Here is an 18,189-nt window from a genome sequence, read left to right on the forward strand (position 1 = left end):
TACAGGTGTGAGCCACCACATCCCGCTATTAGATCTTTGGATTGCACATTTTGTCATTTTAATTTGCAAAGCACAAAAATCATCTGTGTATCTAGTATATATGCAGAACCAGTAAAGATAACTGAGATAGTTGATTTTCTACAGGACTTATTGGCGATGCTATGAATCAGCAAGAGAACAGAAATTGCATGTGAAGTCAAAAAACTTAGAGACACAAGTGCTAATATCTAACATATTATATTCGGAAAAAAAACATAATTTGGAGACCAAAATGTCTGAAAACTGTTATCCTAGGGTTAATGTATGGTTCTAATGAATTCATGTATCTACACAAAAATTTAACAAAAAAAGTACAATCTATGCAAGATGATAACACTTGGGGGTAAATATTTAGGAGCAGAGAAAGTACACACAGATTCCTTACAACCCTGCAGCCTTTATATGAAGAAATTCTTGAATTATATACAATCTTTAGCAGACATCAATTTGGATTTGTCCAAAATCCAGAAAGGGGAAAACATATGTGGAAAAATCTGAGGAAAATCAAAAAGAACTCAAGTACTCAGCAACATTTAAGACCAGAACCCAGTACTACACCTCTACCCAAATTCCAGGACAAAACTGGGTTGTCATGGTATCTGGGCTTTTCATAAACACTCACCTATCTCCCACGGTCCATTCTAGACTGAACTAACCAGATCTATAGCATGCCCTTTCTCTTCAGTGGCCCAGTGACTCGGGGCAGGTGAAGGGAGCAGGAATTGTGTGACATAGTGGAGGCTGGCCTGCCCTCCTGTCTCCAAGATGTGGGCGGCTGTCATGAGCAAAGCCTCGGCCAAAGAAATATTAATAAACCAGCTGCCTTGTCAGATAGAGGTAGTCGAAACCCAACAAGCATTTCTATCTCCACATTAGGAACTAGAAAAATTCTGAGGGCTGGATTTTGCTTCAGTTTCTTACACATTATTTGTGGTATTGTCAGGGAATCCAGTTAATTCCAGGGTTGCAGTGATGCTCTAAAACTACTAGATGTTAGCTCAGTGCATTACAGAGAAAGGTTTCAGGTTCCAGCTCAGGTCAACAGAACTCTGGGTCCCAAATGCTATTTTAGCTTAGGAATGTGTGGTGGTTCGGCCCCTTGCACAATCCAAGCAGCCACCTTGTCCTTAATATGACATTTGCAGAATGTTCTGGCCAGCTCAGATAGACACTGCTGTACCACACATTCTCATGCAAACACACCCTCTCATTTTCTAAGAACAAACAAGAATGCAGCACTGAGTATCAAAGCAACAGGGCCGGTGCAGCGGCTCACACCTATAACCCTAGTACTTTGGGAGGGCAAGGCGGGAGGACTATTTGAGACCAGGTGTTGGAGACCAGTCTGGGCAACCTACTAAGAACTCATCTCTTCAAAAATAATTTTTTAAAAAAGGAAAGGTATAGAAACACTGACATGTGGAGTGCTCAGATAAAGCATCACCTTCAGTTCAATAATCTGAACTCTAGTTCTTCATTTGGGGCTGAAAAAGGGGTTATCTCAGATAGGTGAAGGTTTACACTATGAATTCAATGGTCAATTTGTTTTTGGAGAAGTGGATAGAAAACAGGAGTTCTACTAAATATAGTAAAGCCTTATCTATAAATAAACACAAGGAAGAAAAACATTTTTAGGATGCCTGAGTCAGCATGTTTACATGGCATGATTATTTAGTTTGGGGTTTAATCCATCCTGTGACTCAAATCCCAGGATCCTCAGAAGTTTCTGAGTACTTCCCACCCTCACCTCTTCACTCATGTCCACGGGGCAGGAAACGATCACAAACTAAGACAGGCCATTTACTCAAAACACCCAAAACATTTGGCCATAGATGCAGACTGATGACACTTGTTTATTTAAGTTGTATATTTTGTCATGTTTTCATCATAGGACTAAAGAGGAATTTCAAAACCAAAATGCCAACATATAGGCAAAAGTCTGATATTTTGGACGAAATATTTTGAATACTGTTTTCTTTGCTTCTTAAGATCACTGACGTTTGGGGCTAAGTATTTCACTATATTTTGGGTTGTTTTATTAAAAATTTAAATTTAGATGTATTGTTTCAATTTCTTTGGTTCGGATACATGATGTTTCCTGCCCTTGGTCATGCTATCAAAACAGCTCCTTGAAAGAGCACCAGCATGCTTTTCCATATCCTTAGCATTTCACGCACTGTATGTTCTTATCACGTTCTACAAACACATGGCAACTTCCCTATGATATAGCAAAACACAGGCTTTGTACTCTTCCTTCTCAAGGATTACTCTTAATCTTTAATGGCAGCTGCGTTCTCAACTTAATACAACGTTGAACAAACAAAAAAGACAACTGCTTCTGAGCCCAATATTATACATTAGGTAAGGAACACCACACTCCTCATTACTGCTCGGTCTCAGGATATACGTTTGCACATTCTTCTCCCAATGTCAGTCAACACAAAAGCAGAATTAGACAGTTTAGAGTGAGCAATGAAGAAAGATGTCAGAATCAAAATAGACACAGGGAAAGTCATAAAGAGTTCGCAAGCATAAATGCCTGATAGCAACAACGATCACAAAAGATTGCAAAACCACAATCCTGCACAAAGGCCATCTCAATCTTACACAAAAAATACATCTGCAATGCCTGCTGAGCAACCGCCTGTCCAACCTGGGACTGGCGTCATCTTTGCTACTAATCCTTGTAGTCAAAAATAATTCTCTCAAAACAATAATGTAACCCTCCTCATTTTTCCTTTAAAGACCTTTGTCTTCCTCTATCTCCCAGGATACACACAGTTAACTATCGCATGCATTTTCTCATTGCAATGCTCTATTCCTGAATAAATACCATTTTCTTTTAGGGAGCCTCTCTGTTCGTTAAGTTGACAGCAATAAACAGTTTAGGTTTTTGGCAACAAATCACCAATATTTACTTAAAAACAAACAAAAAACTTAAACACAGGCATAAACAACAGGTTATTTTGGGAAGAATTTAATATATTCTCTATTGTTAAGTGCACCAGATGCTGGACTTCTGAAACAACAATTATGCTTCAGCATAATAGCATTTTCTACATATTTCTGTTCATGTTGTTTGTTCCTCTGATTTACCCGGAATCAAGGAATCTGAAAAACAAAAAGATCCTTTAAGCACCTGGTAAATTTCAGGTCCCACATTAGAAGATGAGCAAGCATCAGTAATATTGATGGAGGTGAAAATATGACACTGAGACTTCCAGGTAATGTTCCGAGTTTACTTTCATAGTTTACCAGGCTCAGGTTTCATGGAGAAGGATTATTTGAAAGACTCACTCACTGACATGTGCTGATTTTCTGATTTTAAATTTGAACACTCCCAAAGCATAAACAGATCACCTCCAGCAACACTGTAAAAAAATACTCAAAGTTTTAAAAAAAGGAGTAACTTGTAGCAGTACTTAGTGTCCAACAGAAAACACTCCATCTGCTAAACAATATCTCGACTGCAAAGCTTATCTTACTGTTGGCGGATAGATAATGACATAGCCCAGTCATTATCACCGTGGCAACAGTGACCAGAAACTATCAGAGGAAAATTGCACATGGAACAGCTGGCTCTCGAGCAGGCATGCCTCAGCTTCCTCTGGAGTATGCTTTTTCTGCAAGTCTGGTGTGCTCGAGGGTACTACCAACCCCATGCGGCTCCAAGACTACAGATTATGTAAGTCCACTGGTCCTGCTCTTCCGGATTTATTCTTCCCGCCAATAGGAGCACTTACCACGTTCCAAGTACCGTCCTAGGCACTGAGGATACAGCACTGAATAAAGTTGAATGCCGGGTACAGAAGTCAATAATCAAGCTAGTAAATCCTGTATATTGTCAAACACTGGTAAGAACAAGGGAGAACAGAACAAGCAATGGGCCTAAGGAGGCTTGCTTTCCCTCCTCTGCACTCCCACACTGCTTTGTTATCTGCTTCTCATTTCTCACGCTGGCTCCAAGCTTTGGGCACCAGGTCTCCCTGGACATTCCGCGATGGCACCGCGCCTAGCACCCAGCGGCTGCTCAGAAGACGTTTGTCGAACGAACGAATTCACTTCTTAGTTCCCCACTCAACAAACCTTTCCTGATCCCAGGCCCAACAGCTTAAAAGGCTGGAGGGCCAACGAGGCTGGAAATTCAGAGGCGGCCGAACGCGGTGGCTCACGCCTGTAATCCCAGCACTTTAAGAGGCCGAGGCAGGAGGATCCCTTGAAGCCACGAGTTCGAGACCAGCCTGGGCAACAAAGTGAGACCACCCTCCCCGCCACTTCCGTCTCTACAAAAAGAAAGGAAGAAAAACGAAACCCAGAGGAAATCACACACGCAAAAGCGCTTTACAAACTTTAAAAATGAAAATTGTTCTAGAGAAATAATCGCGCGCCGGAGGCTGAAGCCCCGGAGCCTCAGCTCCCACGTGGCGGCAGAGCCGAGGGAGAGTCCAGGAGCCGAGGCTACAGCCCGAGCGCTGGAACCCCGGTCAGGCTCCCGCTCTCCGCCACGACGAACTGCATTCGGCCGCGGCGTTCGGCAGGCGCCCAGGGACGCTCACCTAAGCTGGAAGAGGCGGATACTGGCCCGGCCTAACCCCGCTACCTCCCAAGAGACCAGAACCACGCTCCAGCCAACCCCGTTGCTATGGCAATTCAACCACCGCCAACACCGGAACCGGAAACTTCATCGGGAGGTGACCCCTTCCCGGCATTCCGCGGAACGGGCGAGTCCCGCGCCTCTCCCAGTTGTCTCGGGGTATCCCAGCTGGCCTCATTGGCTCACGGGAGGAAAGTCGTCTTCCCTCTTGTTTTGCCTCTCGTTGCCCTGCAAGCGTGACCCTGATGGACATCCATTCTCTCCAATTAACTAGCAAAGCGGTTGCCGACGGCCAATAGTAAGGCAGTAGGATGCGACTCAGGCATAAGGCCCACCTCCTACCTGCCGGACGCGACGAGCAACGTGATTGGTAGAATCGAGTAATTGCCGATCAGTGTTGCCCAATCACGGAGGGCAGTTTAGAGTCGGTCCAATGAGGGTCTCCAGGGGGTGGGTCGAACTGCCGCGGGCCGGGGAACGCTCCGGGTGGCCAGCCGGGTCCCCCGGCTGTCGTGGGTTCCGGCGAGCGTGCGGAGATGAGCGGGTCCCTCAGCCGAGCGGCGGCGGCTCTGCTCCGCTGGGGGCGCGGCACGGGCGGCGGTGGCCTTTGGGGTCCGGGCGTGCGGGCGGCGGGCTCGGGCGCGGGCGGCTCGGCGGAGCAGCTGGACGCGCTGGTGAAGAAGGACAAGGTGGTGGTCTTCCTCAAGGGGACGCCGGAGCAGCCCCAGTGCGGCTTCAGCAACGCCGTGGTGCAGATCCTGCGGCTGCACGGCGTCCGCGACTACGCGGCCTACAACGTGCTGGACGACCCCGAACTCCGACAAGGTCAGGCCAGTGTGCTGGGCAAGCGCCCTTCGCCCCGGGCCCAGGAGCATCGCTGCACTAGGCCGAGGGCTTCCGCCGCGCCGGGCTGGAGAGCGGGGCTCCATCGGCTGGGGTCTGTCTGGAGGTTCTAGCCGGGTTAGGGCGAGGAGTACTGTCCTGGAGTAGAGTCTGGGCTGCGGGTGTGGTTGATTTGACTGGGTCTTGAGGATCTGCGGCTCTCTGCTGTTGCCAACTTGAGCAGTAGGTAAAGTCCTGAGGGTTCAGTTATCCTCACTTCGAGCTAATATAGGCGTTTCGGAGCGACTTGTCAATGACTGACTCGGAGGAGGGCGGCCTGCAGCCTGACTGCTCTGCACGGTTAGGAAACATAGTAAGGACCCACTGTGAAATAGGTACTTTCGCGGACACTCTGGGGAGGTTGGAAGCCATTGGCCTGCTCGTGGGTAAGGGTCTGGGGCTGTCGATGGTGGGGAGAGGACTGAAGTTGTCTTTGAGGCTAGTGAGGTCGGAGGCTGATCTCTCTTGGCTCACGGCTCAGGGTGGCAAGCACCATCGTCTGTGGTTGCTACAAGCAAAGGGTTGGGACTGCTGTCGGCTGGCCTTAGTCGGGATCTGTGTTGTCGGGAAAAGTCATGACATTTGGCTTTAGATACTCAAACACAGGGCTGAATGTATGTGGGCCAGGGCTTGGAGAGGTTTGTGGGGAAAAGAAGCAGCCCTGGCTCCTGGGCGCCGGGCTAACTCACTGGCTCAGCCTCAGAGCCCAGAGGACCAGGGGCCAGATGGATCAGGCCAAGAAAGGGGAGGCTGCAGCTAATTAGCATCTTTTCCAAGTACCCCACGTGCATTCGCCAGTCTTATCTGAGTGGGGGAGGAGGAAGAGGCCAGGATAGTCAGGGTTGGTGGAGAACTGGGAAGGCTGTACCTGTTCCTTCTAAAGAGTGACTTAGAGTACCTGCATCCCAGTTAGAGACTTTCAGTGACTGAGTCCCTGCATGTCCCTAGCTAAAAAGAGGTGCCAGGTGTGTGCTAAAAATAGGTGCCAGGTTCTCTGTTACTCTAAATTTGAAATTACTAACCATAGTCATTCCTTACATTGAAGAGACAGGCTGGTGTTTGGAAAAGCTTTGGGTTGAAATCCTCTTTTGTGGCTAATCAGGTGTAAAACTTAAGTCACTCAACTGCATTTGAGGATAATGAGACAATTTGGCAAAGTTTTTGTTAGGAAGACAAAATAAAAATTATAGAAAGTGTGTATCATCTTACCTGGCACAGAAAGCACCTGGTAAATGGTAGCTGGCTTCATATAGCACTTTATGGTTTTCAAACGTATTTTTTCCCAGATTATCTAGTCCTTAAAGACTCTTGGTGATGAGTGATCTTCCATTTGCTGTAGGTGATAGTGGTGTGGGTGGGACCTAAAGGCATGTTAAGTTGAGGAGTTGACAGGGCAAGTTCAAATTACCACGTATATATAATATTGCCATGTGTTATTCTCATGACCCTTTTGTCTTCCTGGTGAACTAGAATGCCACCAGTTACTGGGCTCAGTTTTATCATGTACAAAGCAAAGGACCTGCAGTCTTCCTTCAAAGACAGTTTCTCAGCTTAAAAGAGGAGTAACTGTTTTGCAGTCTTTTAACAGAAACCTTGCAGGGGGTCCGCTGCAAATTGCCAATATGGCACTAGTAAAAAAGTTGTGTTGTTATCTCGCTTAGTATAATGTTTTGAGGGTCTTTGGTTTGTGAATTTATTTTCTCTTGTTTAATATAACTGGAAATGAGATATGCTGGAATATAGCTAATAGACTGAAAGTAGGAGCAAAAATAAGAATATGTACTGATACCATTTTATTTTTCTGTCATTTATCCATGTCTGGTGTCTGGTTTCGGAGTTTACTTTCTTAAGTATTCAAACAGCAGCAACAGGAATTTAACCCTTACGTTCCTTGACCACTGAGTTTCATCAGATTGCTCTTTTGGTTAATAAATGTGTTGCATAGATATTGAATATAACATATACCTCTTTTATTGATTAGAAAAGTAAAGATTAGTGTAAGTATTAACATTTGGACTGGGGCAGGGTGGTAAAAGCACGTTCCCAAAATGGGGATTAGTTCAGCCAGGGTATTAAGACTCTTGCCCTCTTCCCTATACAGCTTTATTTACCAAGAGCAACTAATGGGCTGTCTGATGCTTGCTTTTGCCAGCCAAAGCTGTGTACACCAGATCCAAGGTCATTTCTAGTAATAGGAACAGAGCTCTTGCAAAACTGGCCTTTTGTTGGTTCTTATGCCAAGGAGACCTGAACTTTACAAAGGGCCCAAACCAGAGGAAAACATTCTTTCCTAGTTTTGGGTACTTGGTTCCCAGGAGTGTGATGCGGACAGATCTTGAGACTGTGACCCAGGGAACAAAGGTGACTATGAGGCAGCATTGTGTTCTGGCCTTCTCAAGACCTTCTTGTACTTCTCTTTTTATCTGGAGCGCACGCAGAAGACAGTCACAAAGGGATCAGGTCCTAGTAGACTGACATCGCTTCCTAATCCTAGTCTTAATAAAAGAACGTATGCTCATGGAAGCAACTTGGAAAACACTAAAAAGTTTAAAGAAGGAAAATCACCTATAATTTTATGGAAACCATTGTATTAACATTTGGATCTAGTTCCTAACAGCTTTTTTTTAAAAAACACATTGAGACCATGCTTTTCTATACATAGTATTTTGCCCTCCAGAGAGGAGGGAACATGTCTTATGCAGCTGCCTGTGGCACTGCATGTACGGCTTATGCAAAGCAAGCTTTCAGTGAGCATTTCAATAAATAAATAAATGCTGCTTTTATTTGTCATTATATTGCAAACTCTGTGGCCTTAAAGACATTATAAACATTTGCTGCTGATTTAGATCATCACTGTAGTCCTTGCATCTGGAACAGTGACAGAATAGGGACTCAAATATTTGTGGAATAAATAACCATATCCTATTGTTGAGTGTTTATTAAGCATTTGAAAATACGCTCAACCTTTTCAGTATCAGGGAATTGAAGACAGTTGTGAAACACATGTCATGCGGGTGAACTTTAAAAGTTGGATAACAAGTTGTGTGTTTGTGTTTGTGTGGTGCACATGTAGTAAGCTGCAGATGGCAGTATAAAATGGCACCAACACTTTGGAGGAGTAACTCTCAGTACCCAGTCAAGTTATGGGTGAACAGAGCCTAAGACCCAGCTGCGTGACTTCTAGGTATATATTCTAGAGAGGGGGATCTGCAAACTTACCCTAGTAAAGGGCCAGAGAGTAAGTATGTCAGGCTTTGTAGGCAGTGTGGTCTTTGTTGCATCTATTCAACTCTGCCGTTAGATAGCCTGAAGTCAGTCATGGGCAATATGTAGATGAATGAGCAGGCTGAGTTTCCATAAAACTTTATTTACGAAAATAGGAAGTAGACTGGATTTGGTCTGAAGACTACAGTTTATCCGCCCCTGGCCTAGAGACTGACTTCTGCATGGGTGTGTTAGGACGTGGGTCCCCAGCCCCCAGGCCAGGGATCGAGGCCGTACAGCAGGAGGTAAGCGGTGGGCAAGCAAGCTTTACCGCCTCAGCTCCACCTCCTGTCACATCAGTGATGGCATTAGATTCTCATAGGAGCACAAACCCTGCTGTGAACTGCACGTGCGAGGAATCTAGGTTGTGCATTCCTTATAAGAATGTAACTAATGCCTGATGATGTGAGGTGGAACAGTTTCATCCCGAAACCATCCCCACCCTTTCCCGGTCCATGGAAAAATTGTGTTCCACAAAACCAGTCCCCGGTGCCAAAAAGGTTGGGGACCTCTGTGTTAGGATACCTGTGTTGGGGCGTTCATTGTAGCGTGGCTTGCAATAATGAAAAACTGACAGGAAGGGATCTTGGTCTATTAGTAGCAGACCGGATAAATAAACTTTAGTCATATGATAGAAAGGTAAACTGTTGTTAAAATAAACTAGACCTAGTTGTATTTAACATGGCTGAATCTCAAAAATACAATGTTTAGTCAAAAAGCAAGTAGCAAACATGTAATTATGGCATAATACCATTTGTATATGTAAATGTTAAAGATATAAAACAGTCCCATATATTGCAGATATGTGTGCAGTGCACTTGTAGCTCATGGGCAGGAGTGACAGATGGCAGCTAGAGGGTAGAGGCCACCTCTGGTGAGGGACTCAGGTAGCATGCGGTTAAGAGTCTGGGCTTTTGTCCTCCTGGAAGCCTGGATGTAAATCCTGCTGTCACTGTGAGTTTTGTTAAGTCACTTAACCCTTCTGAGCCTTACTTTCCTCATCTGTAAAGTGGGGATAATTGTACCTGCCTTGTCAGATTTTTGTAAAGATTAAATAAGATTATTTTTGTAAAACGCTTAAAGAGCGTGAAACTCAGTAATCCTTAACTCAATAAATGGTTTTTTTGTTGTTGTTGGTTTTTTTTGTTTGTTTTTTGGGTTTTTTTTTTTTTTGGAGACAGTGTCACTCTGCTGCCTAGGCTGAAGTGCAGTGGGCAATCTTGGCTCACTGCCACCCCTGCCTCCTGGATTCAAGCGATTCTCCTGCCTCAGCCTCCCAAGGAGCTGGGATTACAGGTGCCTGGCACCATGCCTGGCTAATTTTTTTTTTGATTTTTAGTAGGGACAGGGTTTCACCATGTTGGCCAGGGGAGTCTGAACTCCTGACCTCAGGTGATGCACCAGCCTTGGCCTCCCAAAGTGCTGGGATTACAGGAGTGAGCCACCGCACCTGGCCTAAATGGTATTTTTATTACTTTATGGTATACGTAATCACTTTTTCCTGCATTATTTTCCTGTGCTTTTTCTGTTGCCTCTTTTTCTCAGAAAAGCATCGCTCTGTAGGGTGGGTGGTGGAGGATGTTGGTATGGAGAGAATGTCCACACTGTGCCTGGTACTATGCTGGGAGCTCAATTCATTTCATTCCTTAGATATCACGGAATCTTCATAATACATCTGCGAGGTGTAGAGTGTATTCCCATTTTACAGATGAGGAAACGGAGGCTAAGAGATTAACAGATTTGTCTGAGGCTACATTTACAGGCTAGCAAACCAGATCTACTGACCCTTAAGCCTGTGCCTTGCCCACTCTGCCCCGTGCTTTGCTTTTCTTCTAGTGAGGGTCTGCTGATTTCCATGCTTTCAGCTCAGATCCTCTTATCTTGACTTAACGCCATTCTCTAAATTAGAGAATATGAAGAAATTGTGACTCTCAGAGGTGGTGCAACTTGCCCAAGGTCACAGAGCCTAGTAGGTAAGAGACAGAGTTGGAACTCACATTAGATTCTGAAGCTACTGTAGTGAAGTTCTACCAGGAAAAATAAAAAGAAAGAAAACTGTGATTATGCTGCTCTTACAATTTCGTGTCCAAACCAGGAGTATTGTCCAGTGTTCTGAATGTGATGAATTTTGAAAAATACCTTTTGAAAGTTCTGGAAGGGAATTTTAAAGTACATTTCTGTCCTCTTTCTGGGTTGATACTTTGGAATATGAATGTGTTTGTATGGGTTTTTTTGGTGGGGCACATTAGATGTGCGTAAACTGACTTTGTAAGATAGCCTCCGAACTACCAGTTCCTAGTGTTACTCTGCCATATAACTTTGCAGTCAGCATTTTCTGCCCCGGATGGAATCACCACTGTCTATCACATATGAAATAATTATTATCATTAAAATTCATTCTTGGATATGATTTTCTAATTTTCAAGAGTAGCTCTCTGATTCTGAGTTATTTCAAGTGATATTTGTAAGAACTACCACTGCATATTGCAGTTTTTGAAAACTAAAGTGTGAGAGAGATTAACCATGTTTAAACAGTTACTTGTGAGTCTGCAGGATTCATTTTAATATTCAACTTACGAAGAGTAGTCTTTTATTATTAACAGTTTCTCAGCTTCACTCCATAGGAAGCAATTGGTTATTTCCTTAAATATTTAAACTGGTAATCAGTTTTCTTAAAAATGGAAAGTAGCATAGTCATTAAGAAGGGTGCCAACGTTTGGCCTTGATGTCAGCTGCCCGTTACACCTATTCATCTAAAAATTAAAGAAGCAGCTAAATTTAATTTTGATAACACTGTCAGCTGCTGTCAAGAACAGGCAGGTGGCTCACGAGAAGTTAGTATCACTTGCATGTGGCTGTGTGTGTTGGGTGTTCAGAATGTCTGAAAGCCTGCTTGTTTTGGTAGTTTTGGTGGTAAGGATTCTGGGGTCTCCCCTTCTCTCATAGTCAGGACATACAATCTGCAGCAACATAAAGTTTAATGAATGAGGCAAGCCCAATGCTTTGATTGAGTGTGATACTATAAAAAATGATTGATGAAAAGCAATTTTACTTTAGAAACATGTATTTTTAGGGTAAAACGTGGTTTTGGGTTGTTCTCAGGCAGCAAACTTATTTCCATTTTTGGTGTGTTTCAAAAATTATAGACACCCACCAAAATAAATCAGTAAAAACTGATTATTACAGAAAGCTTCACGCAATATATTACTCATTGAAACAAAACAGATCGTTCATGCACATAAATGACTCATTTGCATAAAAGCTATATAAGAAACTTTAAGAGAACGAAAAGAAGCTCATGTTTACTTTAAACATTTCTTAATCTCGCACCCAGCTCTCAGTCATCATAAAGATAAAAGTTTGTAATCGGCATCATTGTAAAAAGTAAGTTTTGATAGACTTTGTATTTGAGGGCAGAGTTTGAAGAAAGTAAAAAACACACAAATTATGCTAGTTGTTTTTGTTGACATAGCATCAAACATCAGCATGATGAATAACTTGAATTCATCAGGGTATTCTAGTATATCTAGATATTTGGCATTATAAAGACATTTTGATGATTAATGGAATTTACCCTTTGTTAGCAAATGCCAAAAGAGCTAGCTGATGTTTCTTTACTAGCACCCAGAGTGGCTGAGAGGTGTCTTTTTGGAGACCTGGAGCAATGTAACCCTTTCTTAATATGTGAAGTCTGGAGAAGGAAGATAAAGCCCTTGGTTCAGGGGCTTTCTCTAGGACTGTCGTTTAGAGCAAAGTCAGTTTTTTTTTATAAGGCAATAACTTTTAAGAAAAAACTAAATTGTATATTGGGACTTGTGATATAACTGAAATCAGTAATTTTATTTGGAAAACGATAATAAATTATAGGGTATCAAGAGCAAGTTTTTGTATTTTTAGTTTGTTTACATAAAAATCAATTTGTGTAAACTGTACTGTACTTGAACAATTTGTTGACTTTTCTGTTTTGTTTACCCATATGCTCATTTTGGCCATTTAAAAATATCTGTGTAAATATAAAAGTGTCACATAAGAGTTAGTTCCTATATGCCATGCTTTGACCATCTTCATTTTTAACATGACCAATATAGGCTTTTTTTTTTTTTTTTTTTTTTTTTTTTTGAGACGGAGTCTCGCTCTGTCACCCAAGCTGGAGTGCACTGGCCAGATCTCAGCTCACTGCAAGCTCCGCCTCCTGGGTTCACGCCATTCTCCTGCCTCAGCCTCCCGAGTAGCTGGGACTACAGGCGCCCGCCACCTCGCCCGGCTAGTTTTTTGTATTTTTTAGTAGAGACGGGGTTTCACTGTGTTAGCCAGGATGGTCTTGATCTCCTGACCTTGTGATCCGCCCGCCTCGGCCTCCCAAAGTGCTGGGATTACAGGCTTGAGCCACCGCGCCCGGCCCAATATAGGCTTTTTAATGGCCGGCTATGTTTTTGAAAGCACAGTCATCTCAACATACAAGCAGAAAAGGAAGTAGAATGATGAAGAGGAGTGTTAAGAGTAATCTATTATGTCTTAAGATTGAAGCCACATTACTTTCTTACCATTTTGTTACAGTCGTCGTCCTTGTGACTCAGAATTGAACAGAGTAGTCGCACAGCTGCGCTGTCACAGAGCGTCCCTCATCTCCTCTGTGTCCTCAGAGCCATTTGCACACAGGACTGATCACATGCTTGCTGGTTGGTTTCTTGGCTGCTGTGAGCTCTGAAGAGCAGAGCGGGTCTCAGCCCCCGAACCCCCCAGCCCTGGACAGGGCCCTTGCTGAGCTCTGGCCCTTCATTAGACTTACCAGTCTCTTCGGGTTCTGCCCAGAGCCTGATCATCCACTCCACAGAGAGCCCATCACAGTGGCTGGATAGACGGGAACTGACAACCCAGAGCCATGGGACAGGAATTTTTTCCTGGGTAAAAGTAATTGTTAAAAATTAAAAAACAAAAACAAAACAAAACAAAAACTTAGCAACTCATCATCTCGAGCTGAAATAACTGATGGCCTGCACCAACCTAGACAGTCACAGTCATGAAAAGCGCACAGGTGGGATTGCCCGAATTGGCCATGAATTACCGTGATGGATCCATTTGGTTATGAAGTTGGTTGTGACATTTCTTCAAGTTTGCTTCACCTGAAGCTTGACTGGTAGATGAAGAATTGTGGCCTTATGTGTCTTATGTGACTTGCATTATCCAGTCCAGTCCTCTGCCATTAATCTGCAGTGTGTCAGGTATTTTACTGAGAATCTTACTTACCTAATTCTCACAAAAACCTTGTGAGATGAGGGTGGAAACAGGATGAGAAGTCAGGTGACTTGTCTGAGGGCGGACGGTTTGTAATTGGAAGAGTTAGGGCCTAACCACTGATCTCTTTGACACGAAAACTCGTGCTCTCAGTAGCAAACACAGTGCTCTCAAGATTGGGGGAAGCCAGGGAGGGACAATGGGTTGTCTGCTATTAGTGGATCAGAATTACATATTTAATTATGAAAGGTTCAGCTTTCACCATTTAAATAACAAATAAATGTTCTTTCTCCATAGGCATTAAAGACTATTCCAACTGGCCCACCATCCCGCAAGTGTACCTCAATGGCGAGTTTGTGGGGGGCTGTGACATTCTTCTGCAGATGCACCAGAATGGGGACCTGGTGGAAGAACTGAAAAAGCTGGGGATCCACTCCGCCCTTTTAGATGAAAAGAAAGACCAAGACTCCAAGTGAGGGCGGCCAGGTCCTCACTGAGCAGAGAGGGAGCCGTTCACGTCAGAGACTCACTGCCAGAAAAGCCTTACCCATTTTGGTTTCCACTCTTGAGACCGCAGCTGCTTGCACTGATCATTTTGGTTCGTGAGCAGTTGGGTGATTTTAGTTTGTCTGGTGTTTGGGCTAAGAATATTTTATTGTGGACTTAATTCCAACCACTGCACTGTAACAATTCAATGCTGTATTATGAGATTGCTGTAAACAAAATTCATTCTTGTATTGTCGCTTATTCTTTGCCTGATTCAGGAGTTAAGTAGGAGCTTTGGAATCATTATTCATGACCCCTCTGCAAATGTGTCAGTCTCCAAAGACAGTATCTCCCCCCCAGATTTTGTGTAGCTTCTTTTGTTACGGAAAATGATGGACAAAAAAAGAAACTGTGATAACTGAGGCGTTGGTGTTGTTTTTTAAAATAAACTCCAGCACAGGGATGCTGTGTGTGCCTGAGTTAATTCTGAAATGCATATGTCTATAAGGATTTGGAGTGCCTGCAATGTTTTATGTGTGGGAAGTAAGGGTGATTCTCATATTCTTCTATTAAATTTGCCACAAGAATTGCCATTGAGCCCTGGTCTACTTTCTGGGGGAAGCTGCTGTTTGGATGGTGAGTCAACTATGCAGCTGGAGGCGCGGGTGGGCTGGAGGGAGCAGCGGTGGGTGAGGCCGGAGGAGGCGGCCCCACCTGCCTATCTCTGGAGTCCTGTGCTTGGCAAACTGCTACAGTTAGATAGGGAGACATCGGCAGCAGTCCACGGAGCTAGGGGATTTAATGAGTATTTTACTTCTTAAAAAATGGGGCCCTTTTTCAAAGAGGACATAATTGGGACTGTGGCAGAGATTCTCCCAGTGTCTGGTGTCTTTAAAAGACTTTTCCATGATTTCTGCATCCCAAGACTGGAGCCTGGTAGAGCCTGGGGCTGTGCAGTGGCCATGGGAAGGAAGCCTATCCTTGTGCGGCGTGAAGGCTTCGTTCATCTTCAGGGACTTAAAGAGAGCACTTGTCTAGAAATGTATCTTTACGTGGCAGAGGTGGGAAGAAGGATGCATTTTCTCATGAAAAAGGCAAAAAGGGACAGGATGGCTCCTTTTCCCCAGAGCCATTCTAGAGGCTTGTTCTTCGTTGCTTATTTAATCTCTCTGAGTTCCTCTTGAGAATACTCTGAAAACAGACTTCCTCCATGAGGTCAGGCTAGAACTGGATGGAGTTGCCCCTGCTCCCCTTCCCCAGAGGTTCTGGAAGGGGAAGGAAAGCTGTATCCCCACGCCCCCCGCCCTGAGGACTGCCCCATCAGATGAGAGCACTGCTCCTCAGTGATCACCCACCTCACAGTGTCAGAGAAAGAAAAATAGATTATTCTCAGAAAAAAAGGTTATTACATTCATTGTCTGCTACATCCCATGATACCTTTATGTCTTCTGTAAGCTAAAGGACCTTAGGATCTTAGAGGAGGTTAAAACACATCCATTGGAGCCATTTGGTTTAGAAATGAGAGAAGCAGGAGCACTAGAGGGATCCACCTTGTCCTGTAGACAGAGTCACCATGAATAAGTCACTTCATACTGCCTCTGGATGGATATAGGCCGTGGACCAGAGGCCGGGTCTACAAAATTGTCCCTTGCTGTCACATCTAGTGAGGAGTGTGGTATGTATTCACAATTTTGCTGCTTTTGGCTTTTCCTTACATCTACCTGTGTACCCTTAGGTTTCATCTGAAAAGTGGAATGATGAGAAACTTACTGATGGGAAGCATCAATGTGAGAAGCCCCTCTAGAATATGATTAGAGCTAGGAAAAGGCTGCCAAGGGAATAATTTGACCCATGCTTATGAGTCATAGTGAGATCATATCGAAGTCACTAGGGAACTTAATAAGTTGAAGGGATCACTGGGCTCTACCAGGAATGTAAGTGTTCTTTCTCAGAGTTAATAAGTTTTTCTATATGCCTAACCACTTTACCAAGTAGAAAATTGAAGATGCTATCTAGTGTAAGTCTGAATAATTTTGATGGTCTGCGTAATTAGAATTTGCTGTGAGAAGAGACACAGAGGTTCCTTGTGCAAACAGCAGTATCACACACCTATTTAAAATGCAAGGACTGCTTCTCGGGTTTTCAGTACAGTCCATTAGGCCTGTATTAGTGTGATTATATTGTCTATTTGTCATAGCTTCAGGGTCTGTGTTGTTAGACCCTTAGAAATAGATCACGTTATTTTAGAAGATTAAACATTTTATGATTTCAGGTAGTTTTAATTTTTTTTCATGGATTGATAGTTACATAAATGTCATTACGCTTCATTTAAGCTATGAGTTTTAGAGATATCTTAGTACAGAAGATAACTTTTAAGTTGGGTTTCTTTTTTACAAGCCATAGCTGCCAGCTTAAGAGAGAATTCTTGTTACATTCGTTAGGTTTACTTAGATACTTTGATATAAATTATATTTTGAGAAATCAGGTCCCTTGTTTGTGACAGGAGGGACTGTGCTAAGGGTAGAGGAATGACTTGGGTTGGCAAGGTTTTATTGGTGCAAATTGATTGATTGTAAAAGGGTCTTTCTCTGTTGCCCATGCTGGAGTGCAGTGGCCTGATTATGGCTCACTGCAGCCTTGACCTCCTGGGCTCAAGCGATCCTTCCCACACAGCCTCCTGAATAGCTGAGACTTCAGATGTGCACCACAACACCTGGCTAATTTATTATTATTATTATTTAGAGACAGGGTCTCTCTATGTTGCCCAAGCTGGTCTTGTACTCCTGGCTCAAGTGATCCTCCCACTCTGGCCTCCCAAAGTGTTAAGATTACAGGCATGAGCAACTGTGCCCGGCAGAAACAAATTTAAATGTGAGGTGAGAAAGCTTTCATGTTGGTTCCTGAGAGTCACCGACAGGAAAAGATATATATTAGGGGATGGCCACACAGAACACTGATTGTTTTAAAAATTTAACATTCCACTTAAGAACTGTTTAGTAAATCTAAAAAACAGCTTTAAATTGTGCCTGAGAAGCATATAATAGCTATTGTGAAGCAGAGCAGAGGAATGGTGAAGAGAAAAGCCATTTTAAAGTCCAGGGGCTTATGGAGACGCCTGGGGTGACCCAGGTGGACTCGTGTAAAGCCACATTCCCGTCTTATTTCCTGAGAGTAGCATCACTTTAGGTCGGAAAGCTATGTGGGCATTTTGCGTAAGGGGAGCATTGTTTTCTTGGCAGTCGCCCTGGGAGCCAATAGATGCCACTGAATAGATGCCACTGAAGGTGCACGTCACCTCAAAGATCTCTATCCCAGATTCAGCCAGAATAGCCATGTTATTCCCCTCCTTGTGAACCTCCCGGGGTGCTTGGTTGTGTCGCAGTGAAGGCTCTCCTACCCCAGAAAGCCTCCCCTGACCCCAGATGGAACAGACCTCTTAATCCACTCTACAGCCCTGTTCTTTGCTCATCACCCCAGGACCTAACTACCTTTTACTTGGCTTTATTCAAATCCCCTCTGGCCAGCATACACAGTGCCCCGAAAAATATGTTTAGAAAAGAGCGAAGAATTTCCTTTCTTCATTCCTTTTGGATTAGTCACAAGAAATGTCACACTGTTAAAGGTTACAGCCTCGCAACACCACAGTAGCTAAGAGCTGGGACTCAAGTCACACTATTACAGGTTACAGC

At 43.8% G+C, this 18,189-nt stretch overlaps 1 protein-coding gene, 1 long non-coding RNA gene and 1 other non-coding gene across 3 annotated transcripts; 1 reads left to right on the forward strand and 2 right to left on the reverse strand.

The window, feature by feature from the left end:
- Window positions 1–3,000: 3,000 nt before the first annotated feature.
- LOC104654489 lies at window positions 3,001–4,952 on the reverse strand. The gene is made up of 2 exons (XR_746852.1): window positions 3,783–4,952; window positions 3,001–3,150 (listed from the first exon to the last, which is right to left on the reverse strand). It is a non-coding gene; the product is annotated as an uncharacterized LOC104654489 (long non-coding RNA).
- LOC115897999 lies at window positions 3,448–3,722 on the reverse strand. The gene has a single exon (XR_004057766.1).
- Window positions 4,953–4,969: 17 nt separating the features above from the next.
- GLRX5 (glutaredoxin 5) lies at window positions 4,970–15,089 on the forward strand. The gene is made up of 2 exons (XM_010353697.2): window positions 4,970–5,458; window positions 14,312–15,089. The coding sequence occupies exons 1-2, from the start codon at window positions 5,170–5,172 to the stop codon at window positions 14,488–14,490; spliced, it is 468 nt and encodes a 155-aa protein (XP_010351999.1). The 5' UTR covers window positions 4,970–5,169; the 3' UTR covers window positions 14,491–15,089.
- The last annotated feature ends 3,100 nt before the right edge of the window (window positions 15,090–18,189 follow it).

Source organism: Rhinopithecus roxellana, chromosome 5 (assembly GCF_007565055.1).
Source record: "Rhinopithecus roxellana isolate Shanxi Qingling chromosome 5, ASM756505v1, whole genome shotgun sequence".
Classification (NCBI taxonomy): domain Eukaryota; kingdom Metazoa; phylum Chordata; class Mammalia; order Primates; family Cercopithecidae; genus Rhinopithecus; species Rhinopithecus roxellana.